An 18,564-nucleotide genomic window follows, 5' to 3' on the forward strand; every position below is an offset into this window, starting at 1 on the left:
AATTAAAACAGGAAATTCCCATGTGTTTCCTTCTAAATGGCGAGAAATTGGAAACAATTTACGGTTCTACCCTATTGCCAGGGTGCTGAATCCGAATCTGGATGATGCAACTCTTGCATCCATGAAGTTTTTGAGATATTCAAGATAGCCGCCAAAATGGCCGCCAATTAACACCGGAAATTCCCATGTATTTCCTTCCAAATGGGGAGAAATTGGAAACAATTTATGGTTCTACCCTATTTCGAGGGTGCTGAATCCGAATCTGCATGATGCAACTCCTGCATTGTTGAAGATTTTGAGATATTCAAGATGGCCGCCAAAATGGCCACCAATTTAAACCGGAAATTCACATGTATTTCCTTCTAAATGGTGAGAAATTGAAAACAATTGATGGTTCAACCCTAATTCGAGGGTGCTGAATCCGAATCTGAATGATGCAACTCCTGCATCGTTGAAGATTTTGAGATATTCAAGATGGCCGTTAAAATGGTCGCCTAAAACGGAAGTTCCCATGTAATTCCTTCTAAATGGTGACAATTTGAAAGCAATTGGTGGTTTTTATCTTATTTTGAGTGTGCTGAATCCGAAGCTGCAGGATACAACTTTTGCATCCCTAACGGTTTAGAGATGGTAAAGATGGTCGCCAAAAATGACCGCCAAAACGGAAATTCATAGGTAGACCCCCTATGTCCTTCTAAATAGTGTAAAATATAAAGTAGTTAGTGGTTTTACCCTATTTTGAGTTTGCTGAATTTGAAGCTCCAGGATACAGCTCTTGCTTCCTTGAGGGTTTCGAGATAATAAAGATGGCCGCCATAATGGCCCCCAAATGGCCGTCAAAAACGAAATTTTCCATGTAAGCCCTATATTACCTTCTAAATGGTGTAAAATTGAAAACAATTGACGGTTTTACTCTATTTTGAAGGTGCTGAATCCGAACCTGGTTGATGCAACTTTCGTGTTCTTTTTTAGGGTTTTGAGATGTCCAAGATGACCACCAAAATAACTGTCAAAAATTGGAAAATTTTAGACCCTATTCAGCACCGTGACCCTCGAAACTTGGTTGTTTAAATTTGTCCATTCTTTACGGTTTTTAGACGTCCAAGATGACAGCCAAAATAAGTGGCAGAAATTCCAATGTTAATATATTTTTTCTTAATGGTGAACATTTTAAAATAAATTCATGATTTTCTTATACTATGGTGAAGTCTTGTGCTCTAACGCGAAGCGGGGGATTAAACCCAGGGTGAAAAGCAATAATTCGTATTCTTACATTCAACTCAGTTGAGCGGATTTGTCAAATCAGCCAAAAGTTTTTGGCATCCAAAATGACTGTCACAATGATACTGTGATATACTGAGATATTCCGATATGTCTCAAACGGAACTTTAACACGTACTGGAAAAAAGTGATATTGACATCATACTGAAACGTACAAACACAAAGATACGACTGAAAATTCCTTTATGCATAATTGTTATAAGATAATGCTTGTGGTCGCCAATATGGCTTAACAGATGTGAAGTTAATCCTTTTCGGCTATCAATAGAGTAAAATTGAATTATAGCATGCTGGTATTTGGTATTGAAACTTGTCTTGTATTCTGACGAGTCTCGCCTCGTATTTTTATGAAACTTGTCTCATATTTTGATTGCGTCATTGGAAATGCTTGCATCCATGACCACTTTTGATTAGTAGATATCAATAAGGGTAATTTCAAAAGCACTCTGCGCGATTATGATATTCGTAAGTATAACCTGGATTATCAACTATTACCTTACATGTTGTTGTTTGGTTTTTTATTCAGTTTTTTAAACAACGCGTTACCTGTGATTTGTCCATCCCCTCTTGTGTGTTTGTAATATATTATATTATATATATATATATATACACATATATATACACACATATATATATATATATATATATATAATGTAACATCATATTGCCGAAAAAATAATGAATCATAACTATAAAAATGTCCAACTCGTGTCTCTAATAATGTCATCAAGACCACCAATATAAACCAATTAACCAATTTGAGTGTTCATGGATGAAGAGATTTGAACTGCTCATGGATTAAGACAGGTAATGTTGGGTAATTTCAGTAAACTTCTCTACATCACTATAACAATATGATTTAGATGAACCGCTTGCACACTTGTATCGTACCAACTCAAAGATATCCGGTAGAGCTGGTTTCACTGTATTATACAGCAATTTCAAACTGTTCCATTGACGAAAACCTGAAATCTTTCAGTCAAAACTAAGATAGGGTAAAACCATCAATTGTTATCAATTTCTCACCATTTATAAGAAGGAAATACATAAGAATTTCCGTTTTGGCGGCCATTTTCGCAGCCATCTTGAATATCTCAAGGTGAATCATCCAGATTCGGATTCAGCATCCTCGAAACAGGGTAAAACCATCAATTGTTTTCTATTTCTCATCATTTAAAAGCTAATTCATAGAAATTTCCGGTTTTAATTGGCGGCCATTTTGGCTGCCATTTTGGCGGCCATCTTGAATATCTCAATACTCTCAAGGATGCAAGGGTTGCATCATCCAGATTCGGATTCAGCACCCTTGAAATAGGGTAGAACCATCAATTGTTTTCAATTTCTCACCATTTAGAAGGAAATACATGGGAATTTCCAGTTTTGACGGCCATTTTGGCGGCCATCTTGAATATCTCACAACCCTCAAGGATGCAGGAGTTACATCATCCTGATTCGGATTTAGCACCACCGAGCTAGGGTAAAACCATTAATTGTCTTCAATTTCTCACCATTTAGAACGAAATATATAGGAATTTCCGGTTTCGGCAGCCATTTTGGCGGCCATCTTGAATATCTCAAAATCTTCAAGGATGCAACAGTTGCATCATCCAGATTCGGATTCGGCACCCTCGAAATAGGGTAAAACCATCAATTGTTTTCAATTTCTCACCATCTAGAAGGAAATATATGGGAATTTCCGGTTTGGGCGGCCATTTTGGCGGCCATCTTGAATATCTCAAAACCCTCAAGGATGCAAGAGTTGCATCATCCAGATTCGGAATCAGCACCCCCGAAATAGGGTAGAACCATCAAAAAACATTGGGTGGACGGTAAAACAAGGTTAGGCCCAAAAAGTGGCTTTGGCACCCAGACTAAATCTACAATTTATTATTTCATCATTACTACTTCTGTCGGAATAACAGACCCTTAGAGTACGAAAACACGCTGTTTTGTACCGTCGTTTCATTCTGAAATTTCACTGGCAGAACGTTCGAAATAACAAAACTGATTTCGTCGTGAAATGAACGGACATTTTTTCTTAATCATTTTTGGATTAACGAACCTTCAGAATAAAGAATCTAGCATCATTTTATCATTAATCTGTCGGAGTAACGAAAAAAAAAAAAGAATCTTGGTGGCGATAACTGATGCTGGTGTAGAGAAAAACAAAGACAGCTCGCTCAAAAGATGCTTCCTTCTTTCAGTTTATTTTCTCCCCAGTCATTCCTATCGTTCTCCTCCCATGAACCCCTGCCATGCAGGGACGATGAACAAAACAAAATGTTACCGATGCTGCAATGAAAAAAAAAAGAAAGAAACACGTCCTCAAAGCAAATTATCTACACTTTTCAAGTTGAACAAATTGATGTTCGTAATGAAGAATAAAAAAAAGCACGACCTCAAGCAGTGGGGAAACTTGATATCATGGCTTGTGGAAATTTCCATGAAATTTCCACGAAAGCCAGGTGTCAGATAAAGAATGTCGCGCGTACTGCCACCTTGCTTCAGTGGTCGTAAACAGCGTGTACATAGCATGTAAACCAACTGGGAACATTGATGAATGATCATCATTTATTTTCTGCCCGTGAAGGCCCCCTAACCCACCTTTCAACAAACCAAGCCAGAAGCACGTGGAGCATTACGTATACGTTGAACTTGAAAGACCATCATGACAGAATTACTATAAATTTCGGCCCGGAGAAGGAAAATGGAATATTCACGAATGACGTTTACAAATCCGTAGAAATTGAAAAGGTTAAAATGGAACGCATGGCTTTTTAGATTAAAAAAAAAATAACCCATTGAAACTACCAAAACCTAAATAACAATTTGCATTTGCTTACTCCATCGCACGTTCTTTTTTCTTTTCTTTTTTTAACGAAAAATGGAGTTAATTTTCTCTCTGCAGCAATGCTTTGAACGCATCTAATTTTGCGTCATTGCCGATGGCCAGCTTCCTAAAGAATTGATACGAATCCTTTCAAATATACGAAACAAAGTCTAAAGATCCTGGATCCTGGCGGTGAATTTCGGTGGTATTATAAATCCTGCTCACTATCAAAATTTAATCATCTGTTCCTTGCGCCATTTTACCAACCAACTGTTCCTGAAAATTTCATCCTAATCTATTCCCAAATTTTGACTTATTTTGCGAATAGAGAGACAGACAGGCACACAAACTAACAAACAAACCAAAGCAGCCAAAAAAAAAAATACAACCTTTGGCGGAGGGGGGCATGCATTTCATATCGTTTGTTTTTGCGTAACCCGACAACAAGCGTGACAACAAGCGAGCACGTGTCAACCTTCCTCAGCCTCCTTCGGCCTCCGACCCTCTCTTTCCGTCCTCTCTCTCCCTCTCACAATATACACTGTACCGTTGTACGCGCAGGCGGCTAGGTAAGTGGCCGGCTGGGTGCTTGTGCATGTGTGTGTGGATCCCAAATCAGAGCGCATGTGAGTGAGCAAGTGTGTGATGTGGTGTGTATCAGCAGGGAGGTGAGACCTCCCTGGTATCAGCTAGTACGTCGCTCTGTTGAGCCGCGTTGTTGTGATCGGTGCGGTGACTGCGTGGGTAAATTTTTGCACTTGTATAAGTATGTAAACTGCTGCTGCTTTCAACATCTAGCTTCTTTTCTAGCCAGATAATAAAAACTGAAAAAGGCGAGAAATTGGTCCGAACTTAGCTCGTCAAGCAAGTTACCCTTGTCGGCAAGTTCACGCGTGGTGTTACCCTTGTCGGCAAGTTTTACCCTTGTCGGCAATTGCTTCTTCAAACCGCACGCTTGTCGGGGCCGACAAGGGTGATATACGCTGGCGAGATCCCTGATTGATACAAATTCCATGTTCAATTTAGAACCAAATAAGAACATTATCTTCAAGAACAGACAAATTTGAATGCAAACACACACACGCACACACACACACACACATGCATGCAAATGTACTATAATACATGTACATAACTGTGAGTCGAAAAAAAATCGACTCTCGCGAGAGTCGAAGTTCACTTAAGTCGACGCATTTTTGTCAGTCCCGAGAGCTTCGACTCATGCGAGGTTTACTGTATATAATGTACTCTTAAATGAATCCCAGAAGGATTGGAACAATCATCCCCCTGCATTCCCACTGATCAGTTACTAGCCATCCCCTTTAAGTATATTTCTTGACAAACTGATATAACAGATGAGTGTCAGAACATGTCCATTCTGGTAATTTGGATTTTCATTTCATCAGTCTCTGTGCAATTTCTATTCACGCAGCCCGTCTTTACCACTATGTGCTGCTCAAATTTCATAAGGATGGTGAAAAGTACACCAATACTTTCTGCAACAGACAATAATCAAAAGAAATTAATGTAATGAACATGAATTTCTTTCCTGAATATTACTTTCAACAAAGAAATAAAAAGCAACCTGAGATTTTATGAAAGTCATATTCTCCATATCTGTCATCACAAGGGAAACTCTGAATGCAAGATTTTGATATGAAATACTGCATGACAGATTCAGGACTTGATCACGAATTGACAGAAAATCAAACAAGAGACCCGCGGGTCTAGCGCTCACCTGAGTATCGCAAGTTCACCTTTCACGCAGTCACTAATCTAAATTATTCACAGCTCTACCAAAATTTGACGAGGCATTCTCAAGTGGAAGATGAAAATGTACAATAAGGGCCCAATTTTTTCAAGATTCCTTAATTTGGGGGAATTGGGGCCCCCTGGGGCCCTCTGGGTGGGGCATGGTGCCCAGTTTGATAAATTGAGATCCTGACCACCTAGGGATGCTACCTGCCAAGTTTGACAAAAATCCATCATGAGGTTTTCAGGAAGAAGATGAAAATGTACAATTCAGGCCTCCATTTGGACCCTTCCAACCACCCCCCCCCCCACCCCCAAGAGGGGCACCCCTGGATCTCCTATGAACAAACTTGAAACTACAGTCATTACTGTACTCACTCATAGTATTATCTCAGCTCTATAACTTCTGATTCTAGAGAAGATTTTTAAAGATTCCTTCATTTGGGGGGTTTGGGCCCCCTGGGGGCCCCCTGGGCGGGGCATGGTGCCCATTTTAACAAATTGAGATCCTAACCCCCTAGGGATGCTACCTGCCAAGTTTGGTGAAAATGGGTCATGGGGTTCTCAAGAAGAAGATAAAAATGTACAATTTAGGCCCCATTAGGACCCCTCCTCACCCCCACCCCCCCCCCCCCCCCTGGGTCCAAAGGGGGGCACCCCTGATTCTGCCATGAACAAACTTGAAACTACAGTCATCAATGTGCTAACTCATAGTATTAACCTAGCTCTATCACTTCTGGTTCTAGAGAAGAAGATTTTTGCGGATTCCTTAATTTTGGGGGGTTTGGGCCCCCTGGGGGCCCCCTGGGTGGGTCATGGTGCCCATTTTAACAAATGGAGTTCCTAACCCCCTAGGGATGCTACCTGCCAAGTTTGGTGAAAATGGGTCATGGAGTTCTCAAGAAGAAGATGAAAATGTACAATTTAGGCCCCATTAGAACCCTTCCCCACCCCCCTCCCCTGGGTCCCAAGGGGGGCACCCCTGATTCTGCCATGAACAAACTTGAAACTACAGTCATCAATGTACTAACTCATATTATTAACTTAGCTCTATCACTTCTGGTTCTAGAGAAGAAGATTTTTACAGATTCCTTAATTTTTGGGGGTTTGGGCCCCCCTGGGGGCCCCCTGGGTGGGGCATGGTGCCCATTTTAACAAATTGAGTTCCTAACCCCCTAGGGATGCTACCTGCCAAGTTTGATGAAAATCGGTCTTGGGGTTCTCAAGAAGAAGATAAAAATGTACAATTTAGGCCCCATTAGGACCCCTCCTCACCCCCCCCCCCCCCCCCCCTGGGTCCAAAGGGGGGCACCCCTGATTCTGCCATGAACAAACTTGAAACTACAGTCATCAATGTGCTAACTCATAGTATTAACCTAGCTCTATCACTTCTGGTTCTAGAGAAGAAGATTTTTGCGGATTCCTTAATTTTGGGGGGTTTGGGCCCCCTGGGGGCCCCCTGGGTGGGTCATGGTGCCCATTTTAACAAATGGAGTTCCTAACCCCCTAGGGATGCTACTTGCCAAGTTTGGTGAAAATGGGTCATGGAGTTCTCAAGAAGAAGATGAAAATGTACAATTTAGGCCCCATTAGAACCCTTCCCCACCCCCCTCCCCTGGGTCCCAAGGGGGGCACCCCTGACTCTGCCATGAACAAACTTGAAACTACAGTCATCAATGTACTAACTCATATTATTAACTTAGCTCTATCACTTCTGGTTCTAGAGAAGAAGATTTTTACAGATTCCTTAATTTTGGGGGGTTTGGGCCCCCCTGGGGGCCCCCTGGGTGGGGCATGGTGCCCATTTTAACAAATTGAGTTCCTAACCCCCTAGGGATGCTACCTGCCAAGTTTGATGAAAATCGGTCTTGGGGTTTTCAAGAAGAAGATGAAAATGTAAAAAGTTTACGCACGACGCACGACGGACGACGCACGACGGACGACGGACGACGGACGACGGACGACGCACGACGCACGACGCACGACGGACGCCGGACGAAGGGCGATCGCAATAGCTCACTTGAGCCTTTGGCTCAGGTGAGCTAACAAATTATGCACCACGTTCAACAGTGAATTTAACTCTAAAAAGATGGGGGGCCTAAAAGACCTCTTTTCCTCAACAAAGAAGAACTAGAAATGTCGTCCTATGGCGACTGACATGCCTCCGCCATAATGCATGATTCTCCTAATAGGTCTAGATAGTTCATGTGGACAATGTGTGATTACATTTTCACAAAATTGGCAAAATATTACAATGACAAGTTTGTCACAAATGTGTTGAATGTTCACCTTCCTTGACCTAGGTTTAATTGGATGAATAGGAGAGCATGTATTTGGGATTTAAGGACTTTAACTTGACTTTGACCCAATCATACGTTTATGCATTGAGTAATTTTCAAGGTATGGAGAAAAAGTGCAATTTCTGTATTGAATAGTAAATTGTTACCATTTTCATCTGGCCTTTGACCCTAAAATTCATAAGATAATCACTGTCAGGCAGAACATGCATAAATATGAAGTACATTTCAAGATAACTTGAGCCACTTCCAAGATATGGAGGAAAAACTTAGTTCAGCACTTTCAGTTGATCTTTGACCTTTTGACCTTTGAGGCAAAAAACAAAAGAAAAAAAAACTTTCCAGAGAATCTCTATTAGGTTATACATGCATACACCAAGTGTTAAAAAAAATAATCCTGCTGGCATTGCATAAACATGAGGGAAATAGTAAAATTTTGAAGTGTTGCCCTTGACCTTTGACCCCTGACCTTTGACCCCATGAACCCTATATGCTCTAGATAATCACTGCCAGTCAGTACATGTATATATACTATATCCCATGAAGATACCTTGAACAATTTCCAAGGTACAGAGAAAAAAAGTGAAGTTTTGATATTTTTACTTGACCTTTTGACCTTTGACCTCATGACCCAAATTTTCACCAGAAAATCTTAATCGGGTAATACATGTATACACTAAGTTTAAAGAAAATATCTTCAGGCATTGCATAAATATGATGGAAATAGTGAAATTATATGTATTTGACCTTGACCTTTTGACCTTTGACCTTGAGCATGTGCACCCAAAAGTTGATAGGCACAACTTCACCCCCCCCCCAATACACATTCATGCCAAGTTTCATTAGGATACCTCAAAAGGTTTTGATAGTTACCCTGTCCACAAAATTCATTACGGACGGACGGAAGGACGGACGGAAGGACGGACGGACAGCCCGAAAACATAATGCCTCCGGCACCACTTCGTGGCGGAGGCATAAAAATGGAAGTCCTGAATGGTATAAGAATGGGATCATTACTCACAATGCCAAGGAAAGGATGCTCAATCTCAGCATGAAGACAAATACGTTGATGACCACTGTCCTCTGGATCACTTTTGTTCCTGATCAAACAGAATTAAAATGATAACAAGAACTCAAACTTGTCACATTTTCAAAAATCAGCAATGCACAGAATCTAGGTTACACTACTGGTTTTTAATTTGGCAATTTACAAATCAATCTTCAATGCTTCAACTAACATTCACCATGGAAACAGCATTATGACTCCCATACATGTCTCCCATAACTCAGGGATCTAACTTCTCTATAAAAGAGAAAAAAATAGAAGGCAATATGAAATTCTCAAAGAAACTACAAGCATAGATTAATTCAAAGAAAAAAGTATCTTTCAAGATTCTGCTTAATTTTTGATTTCTCACTAAATAGGCCATACTGCATGTTCTTCCACTTCACATATCTTCAAATATTTACTAATAGCATGTTTCCATGAGACAGGAAAATGAAATGTGATAAAGAAATGAAGACCTGAATATAAGAACAACCCAAGTCCAATTTTTGGCCAAATTCAGTTTGACATGGGAAATTGTAGCTTATGCATGGACTCATCTTGTGTATAAATGATAAATCCTAATCACCCCCAGAAGTGTCTGAAATGAATGAGAGAAATCTTATATGAATGTAAGAATGATCCAAGTCCAGGACTTGGGTCATTTTTACATTCATATTATAGTGCCCTCTCTCATTGCTTCTCTCATCTCATATAGCAGCCTATCCTCTATATGATTCAAAGAACGACCCAAGTCCATATGATTCAAAGAACAACCCAAGTCCATCACACAAAATGGCCTCTCCACAATTAATGTAAATGTTAATTGTCATAATAATATATGTTCTAATTTGTATATACAATGTTGCCTTCCCATCACAGTTAAATAGAATATTATTGGACAAATAAAAAAGATATGAAGTCTTTTTAAGTTTACTCGAAATGGCCTTCCATGGACTTGGGTCGTTCTTATATTCAGATACTCAAATGTTTTAAATGGAGACAAGCACTTTCCAAAGAAAATCAGAGAGATAATCATGTTGCATGTTTCGTTATCATAACCAAGAACAAACTGGGCTGAAAACTTACCTAAGTTGTATCAAGTACCGTCATTTTACAGACAATATTCATAAGATTCTAAGAAGAGGGAATGGCTGAGAAAGAGTAATATTTCTCCAACAAGCCAAGAAGACTGTATGAGACCATTAAAGTAGGAACATGTAGAGCTTTTAGTGTACCTGGATGAATTACAATGCTACACAAGAATAACTCAGCATATAGTGTCATAAAGCAGAAGATTCCTGGTGTATTATAATTATTACAAACATCATTACTTTTACCATCAGGCCCCACTGCCAAGAAATCATATTGACAGTATTCATTGTTGTTTATAAAGTGTTTTTTTTTTTATTGTGTACAATCGTGCTCCCTTCATAATGGAAGTAGCTGTGCAGATAACCCAGAAGTGTTGCAGACAGACAAGCTATTTTCCCACCATAGTACATATGCTTCAAGTAGTTTCAACAAAATTTAATATGCACACGGATTTGAATGAATGCTTGTAGGCATGTATGTTTGTGTATAAATAGTGGTATCATGTAGATTGGAAGGGAAAGAAAAAAAAAACTCCCTACCTTTTTCCAAGTTTGCATATTTTTGAGAAGGAACAATGCATGTCTCACTGCGTGGATGAGATCTGTCAATGAAAGTGGTCAAATCATCAGGCCAGCCTGCACAACTGCAGGTTCGTGTTTAGAGTTTCTTCTAACCTTTTGTGGTTCATAACCTTCAACATGGCCACAATGTCGACAACTTGGTCCTTCCCATAAACGCTAAACCATTATCCATTTTTCTCTCTTCATATTCAAGACATGGTTTGTCGCTGTGAGCCATGTGTTGAATATGAACAGGGCAAAAATGGACTCTGAGGGTTGGCCTCCGTGAGAGTGACCAAGTTATTGAAAAGGTGGCCATGTTAAAGGTTATAAACCATAAAATGTTAGGAGAAAAACTAAACACAAACCCTAAACACAAACATGCATTCATACAGGCTGGCCTATTTGGTGACTTTCAATGACAGATCTCATCCATGCAGTGAGACATGCATTGTTCCTTCACAATAACATGCAAATTTGGAAAAAGTGCACATTTGTTATTGTTGTCTTTAAAGTTCATGTGCTCAGTCAAGCATGGCATTTGTCCACATAATTAGATATCAATGGAAAGAGAAATAGTTCGCCTTTTCTCACAACCAACATCTCCATAGCTGATAATTATGAAATAGTAGCCTTCCAAAGTTGGATTACCTTTTTTTTTTTTCCATATGTACTGTATAGAAAACATACAAAACTAACAGTGTGAAATATTATATTTAACCTTACTGGAAAAAATGAGATTTAAATGCTTCTTGAACAATAAATTGGATGGCATATTCACTAATGAGGGGAGTAATGAATTCCAAAGTTTGGGAGCGAAACATACAAAAAAGAACGATCTCCAGCCTCTTTGTGAGTCTTTGGAATGACTACAGAATCATTTTTTTTTTTAATCGTAAATGGTACATTGATTTATGGACATTTTCATTGTTACTTTTTACTAGTTCCACTGTTATCAAAATAACAACTTCTGTTACCGAGGCAAGAGGATAAAATCCTGGGAGAGAATGGGATGTTTAGAGAAGATGGCCAGGCCTTCCTCACTTCGTCCAAGATGTCCTTGCCAGTGGTTCACAGCAGGCTGGTAGATGTACTGCAGTAGACATTTTTTTTTTAAAAGAAAAAACAACAACAACCCAATATACTACATACGTCGTATATTTAGTGATTCTATTTTTTTCGCGAATTGGGACTTCCCGACAAATTTGCCATCGTGGTGTACAGTACAACTGAAGGGAGAATTGTATGTGTGCATGTCACATCAATGCCGGGATCACAGCTCATATATTTTTGTGTTTTTAAATTAAAATCAAGTTAAAAATTAATGAACAGACAACCTGTAAACATTACGGCTCCGGCGACACTTTGTGGATGAGGCATAGCTAGAAATGTCTGGTGTGCCTTCACCATATCGCACGACTCTCCAAAAAGGTCTTGAGTATGTCTTAACAATGTGAGACAACAGTTCACTTCATTAGAAAAAATTGAGATGACATGTTCGTCACAAATGTGTTGAGTGTTTACTTTCCTTGAACTAGGCTTCATATGGATGGCTAAATCATCTATAAAGAGAACAAGTCCACCTGTACTCACAAATTTTGACCTTTGACCCTTGCCCTTTGACTCCATGGCCCACAATTCTTAAAGTAATCACTTACTGGCAACAACCAATTTTTATGTCCATATTTCGAGTTACACAAGTATTTTTTACAATATATATGGAAAGAGTTGTGACTTTTTAACATTTTCACTTGACCTTTGACCCCATGGACAAAATCTTTCACTGCAGCATCACTGTGCAGTAATGCATAGTGTACAATTGTATGTTTGATTAGGTGTATGCATTGAGTAATCTCCCAAGAGAATTCCCAATTCCCAAGAGAATCAGTGTCAGGCAGTACATGCATATGTACTAGGTTTTGTGAAGATACCTTGCGCCATTTCAGAGATATGGAGCAAACAGAGACATTTTAGCATTTTTGCTTGACTTTTGACCTTTGATCCCATCGCAAAACCTTTCCCTAGAGAATCTTAATCAGGTAATACACGTATACGATAAGTTTCAAGAAAATACCTTTAAGCAGAATACTGAAAGAAAAGCTAATATTGTTGGATTATATACCCATTTCAAGCTTAGAGCATGAAACACACCGACCTTTAATTCATCCATTTAGAAAATTGCGTTTTGGAGAACGGCTGCTTAGAAAAATTGTATTCTCAATCATGTTCAATCGGAAGATCCGTGGTTATTTTGGGGGCGTGTCCATGACGTCATGGGGTGAAGGGCAAACCCGGAAGTATCACACAACAGCTCGAGCTTACCTATGTATGCTCCTGATGAGAGCGAGATGTCGAGGCTCGTACCCCGTAATCCCAAGACAATTTTCATCAGAACGTCACAAAAAATGAAATAAAATTGTTTTCTACTTCAAGTCTCGTGTGAAATCATACATTTCCTCGTATAAATAAAGTCTGTTACGTATTATTTAGGCCACGAATACAGAAGTTGTCAGGCCTAGTGCCTGTAGTGATTCGTAGTCGATCAGTCACATGCATGCGCCCATCACCGGCCGCGTATGTCGCAGTGCAGTAGCCTACGTGTATCAAAGAGCGGAGAAGCCTGGGCTTCGTACCTCTTTGGTACGTACTACCAAGGAGCTGAAGCTCGGTACTACTACAGCTGTGTACGCCATATATTTAGCGAGTCTATTTTTTTCGCGAATCGGGACTTGCCAATAATTTTGCGAGTGCTTAAATTCGCAGTTGTGGAGTACACTACCGAAGGGGGAAATATATACGGAAAGAGAGTTAATATTTTCGCATGTTTTTTAAATACGCAAATAGCACCAGGTTCGTGAAATTGGCGAAAATAAAAACCTTGCCAAACATTCGGCGTATGTGGATCACTAATACTGTACTAGATACTACACAACGCGCGGGCATCGGCTAAGTCGAAGTCTTGACTAGGCCAGCCGGCCTATCTGGTGATAGAATAAACGATACAGAGCACTGCGGTTTTCATTGATAGTGATAAAACTTCATGGACTCAGTGAAGTAATGAATGGATCGTGCAGTGAATTTGTGAGGGTTCCTAGCTAGATAGAATGCTGATGAGCTGTGACCGGGAGTACGGAGTGAGTGTGATAAGATATGATACTACGGTACTAGTATATCATGATCTGTACAGAGCATTGTTATGGGCCGAAATCGCCAAAAAATGCGACACAAAAATGTGGAAACGCTAAGAAATTCACCTTAATTCACCTCAGATTTAGAAGAAGATGTCGATTTATCACAAGATTTTATCGCGAAAATTGTTCGAAATGTTCATGTTAGACCTTTCACTGTACAGTACAATACCAAATTTGTGCCTCATTTGCCGCTTTTCTCTTTAGTTTGCTCGGTACAAATGTGTAAAGTTGCTGTGGTGAATCGTGAAAGACGTCGATTATTCCATGACGAAAATAATCCGGAATTGTAATGCGATTTTTACATAGCCCTATACAGTGAAACCCCGTTATAACGAGTTCGGTTATAACGAGGAACCGCTTATAACGAGGTGATCGCTTCGGTCCCGTTTTCCTTTGCGTGTAAACCTATGGAAAAATGAATCGGTTATAACGAGTTCGGTTATAGCGAGATTCCGGTTATAATGAGGAAATTTTCGGCGCATCATGATAAAGAAAAACATAAGAAATTTGATCGGATATAACGAGGTACCATTTTTTGACTTGCCGCTTTTCAAACACGCGACAAACGAAACATTGAAAATCGAATTCGCGCTATCCATGTCTTTTTCCCGTTTTGCAGAGAACAGTTCCTTCCATGTTTTCTTCTAAACCACGCAATAAGACACACTAATACCATCCGATGTTCCTACTAAGTTATTAAACATAATCATTCGATTTTCTTCTTCGCGAGATCACATGCGTGCGTATGTTATAGGTCAGACCACAGCGCAACAAGGGAAAAAAGATAACGCACTCAAAAACTTTTCATGTAGCGACACTCGTGGCAAATATGGAAATTGGAATGCGTGTGCAACTCAACATTATATCCTTTCCATTTGTAGTCCCGACTTCCAGTTCTTTTGCTGGTGCTGGTTAGCAAATATGAGTGTATGATTATATAGCCGAAATAATTAATGAAATTGTGATCTCGCCGGGTGACAGTTTATAGCGTAAAAATAATTGAATAACGCAATCCTGTCGCAAATTTTTAAAGAACGGATGTACAAAACGCGAAGGGATTTTCGGAAAAATATAAAGAACGCATCTTTAATCCCTTCGGGCGCAACGATAATACATTAGGGAGCTTTAGATTTTAGACGCGCGGACGTTCAAAGGAAAAAAACATGTTCTGAGCGTGCGCAGTAGCGCGCGTAAAGTCAATCTATTTTTAGCTTGCGTTGCCTGAGTTGTTTACTACGCGTACTGGACTATTTTCACGTCCGTACAGTTTGCGACGTAGAGAGCTTCTTCGTGCACTGATCATATGGGGGCGCGATTTTATTTTTCATACGTTGCGTCCCAGCGTAATCTAAAGCTACTTTTCCACATGACGCAGGGAGAGGAGAACGTCCAGCGCAAGCGTCGGCTCAAACGTCCGCGCGTCAAAATCTAAAGCTCCCTATTGTATGAGATTACAGCCGAAATGATTCATGAAATCATCGCATTCCCGCTGGGCACCAACAGCGTAAAATAACCTCGCAAGTTACGGTAAACGACGCACGTATGTTACTCTGAAATCATCGCGATCTCGGCGATGACAGTAGCGTAAAAATAGTTGAATAACGCATGTTAAGCAACTTTAATCGGTGTTCGGAAGAATCAGCAAACGCACTTAACAATTTGAATAGATCCGGGTTTGTTCATTATCACAATTTTAACAACGCATTTCACAATGAAGGTTTTTCTTTCTTTCAGAATGGTCTATGAGGAACAGATCGGCGTAAAAAGGATCACAACGTTCTAACTTCAATCCTGTCGCATATTTTTCAAGAACGGATGTACAAAAAGCGAAGAGATTTTCGAAAGAAAATGAACAACGCATCTTCAATCCCTTCGGGGGCAACGAACATACATTGTATAAGATTACAGCCGAAATTATTCACGAAATCATTGCATTCCCGCTGTGCACCAACAGCGTAAAAATACCCCGCAAGTTACAGTAAACGACGCAGGTATGCTACTCTGAAATCATCGCAATCTCGCCGGTTGACAGTAGCATAAAAATAGTTGAAGAACGCATGTTAAGCTACTTACTAGTAATCGGTGTTCAAAAAAAGAAACAAACGCACTTAACAATTTGAATAAATCTGGGTTTGCTCATTATCACAATTTTAACAACGCATTTCACCATGAAGACTTTCTTTCTTTCAGAATGGTCTATGAGGAACAGATCTGCGTAAAAAGGATCACAACCTTCTAACTTCAATCCTGTCGCATATTTTTCAAGAACGGATGTACACACCACAAAGAGATTTTCGAAAGAAAATAAACAACGCATTTTAATCCTTTCGGGCGCAACGATCATACATTGTATAAGATTACAGCCGAAATGATTCATGAAATTATCGCATTCCCGCTTGACACCAACAGCGTAAAAACACCTCGCAAGTTATGGTAAACAACGCATTTACGTTACTTCATTTGTGCTGGCCTTTAGAAAAACTTAACAAACGCATTTTTTACAATCTGATTTTAATATAATATAGAAATAAAAATAATACAGGTATAAAATAATTTTCCTTTATTCTCTCGATAATAATGATCCATAATTGTATAATACAACGCAAAGGATGTTCTTAACTTTCATTGATGGGTATATTATGATGTCGTCCTTATGTTTTTCTTTGTTTTTGATGCGTACGGTTATAACGAGGTACCGGTTATAACGAGGTAATATCGCCGGTCCCACGGACCTCGTTATAACGGGGTTTCACTGGAGTAAAAAGATAACTTTTCGTAGACTCAAGGGTTAATTTGCAGTCTATTATTCCAAAAATCAGAGTGAATAATTAGATCTAAAATTGTTAGAGGTCTATAGCCAAAAGGCCTAGAAAATAGTAAAACCTAATTTGGCACAGTTCATAATTTTCAGGACTTTACGAATACAATGTAACTAACCCGTTAGCGTTATTTTTGGCTGAAATTTCATCCTCTGAGTATACGGAATACAGAGCGACGAAAAATAAGCGCCCAGTGATATTGTTGGACCTACTACCGGGTACTCATCGACCGCCTTTATTTTGTATTACCACTATTTCACCCAAAAATATTAAACATAATTTCGTCTCACTTTGGAAGAAAATATCACAGATTCATTACCCCATGCTCAGATTGTCACTCTGTATCCTACGCATGTAAATCTCGGCGATAAAAACACACGAGTTTTTTTTTTTTTTTTTTTCGTGCGCCCGTGGTTGCTACATATATTTTTTTACAACCGACCGCCCATTTTCCCATTGAAGAGCACGTAAATGCAGTGAATGGGCAAATAGATAGGTGTTAACAATAATTACATGTAGGCCTATTAGCATTACTAATGAGGATTTATTTCAATTTTTTTTCCTCCTGTTTCCTCAAGTTATTTACATGTATCCCCCTATTTTTTCTTGATTTGTATTCATGTGTGAATGTTCCAGCGTATTGCGCTCTGGCCCATGCATATTTTTGATTTTATACGCGAGAAAGCCATTGAGGGAGGAGGGTGGTCGATCTTGGATGAGTAGGGCCTAGACTTCTATAGTAACAAAGATCGTACACTGACCTTTGTCCTTTGTTACTATACAATCCACTCTTCTTAGCGTTACATACAGCCGTGTTCGTGCTAGCGTTATAGACCCTGAAGTTATAGACCTAGAGTATTGGACCCTACTCATTTATTAGGATTTAACATAGGCCTAATGCTGCTCTGAAGTACGAGTTCAAGTCAGGATTAAGCTCGCTTCATTTTCAGTCCAGAATAAAACAAATCTCACCAATCTAAATTTTGAAATATGGCATTTGTCCTGCGTCACCAGCATTGTTCCCTGGCCTGCCGTGTACAGTGCACCCCCGTTATAACGAAATGCTGGGGACCGGCAGTTTTCTTTCGTTATAACGAAATTTCGTTATAACCGAACAAATACAATATACATGTATAACGAAAACAAGGAAGCCACGCATATATCATATTCTGTTTGTTGAATACTCGTCATACACTGGAAAGCTATGTGAACAATCAAACAAATAGTTATTCAATTTCAGATTATTGTATTACAATAACGCAAGTTCCCCTCGGAAACTGCGTAACACACCAAGCGAGCACACAGTGATGTGACTGGTTCGCCCATGCAGAGATGCTATAAATGCTTGTTCTGCTACGTATCTTTGAAAGCAATTAGCATTTCGTTATAACGGAGCACATTTCTTTTGCTTGTCTTTGTCAGTGGGGCTCAGAAAAGACTTCGTTATAAAGAAATTTAGCTATAACCGTGTTCGTTATAAGCGAATTTTGTACCATAGACTTTAATGGTGATAATTTTGGGACCAGAAGTTTTACTTCGTTATAACGAAATTTCGTTATAACCGTGTTCATTGTAACGGGAGTGCACTGTATGTGGCAAGGGCTCGTACTGCCAATCTCCGGAAAGTCCGTCCGCTTCAACCGGACTGCCCTGGGCCTTCCCCCATAGCTCGCCCGCAGCGTCTCCCTCCAGCA

General features: G+C 39.6%; 1 protein-coding gene across 2 annotated transcripts in view; it reads right to left on the bottom strand.

Annotated features, from left to right (window-relative positions):
- The window catches only part of LOC139711012 (uncharacterized), a 77,877-nt gene that overhangs the window by 39,661 nt on the left and 19,652 nt on the right, over window positions 1-18,564 (bottom strand). For both annotated transcript variants that reach the window (XM_071622930.1, XM_071622929.1), the window contains exons 6-7: window positions 11,838-11,953; window positions 9,182-9,260 (exon numbers count right to left, since the gene is read on the bottom strand). In XM_071622930.1, the coding sequence (XP_071479031.1) occupies window positions 9,182-9,260; window positions 11,838-11,953 (195 nt within the window). The remainder of the gene's footprint in view (window positions 1-9,181; window positions 9,261-11,837; window positions 11,954-18,564) is intronic.

Source organism: Diadema antillarum, unplaced genomic scaffold (assembly GCF_040938485.1).
Source record: "Diadema antillarum isolate AM-2024a unplaced genomic scaffold, OU_Dant_1.0 seq00001602_RagTag, whole genome shotgun sequence".
NCBI classification, from domain to species: domain Eukaryota; kingdom Metazoa; phylum Echinodermata; class Echinoidea; order Diadematoida; family Diadematidae; genus Diadema; species Diadema antillarum.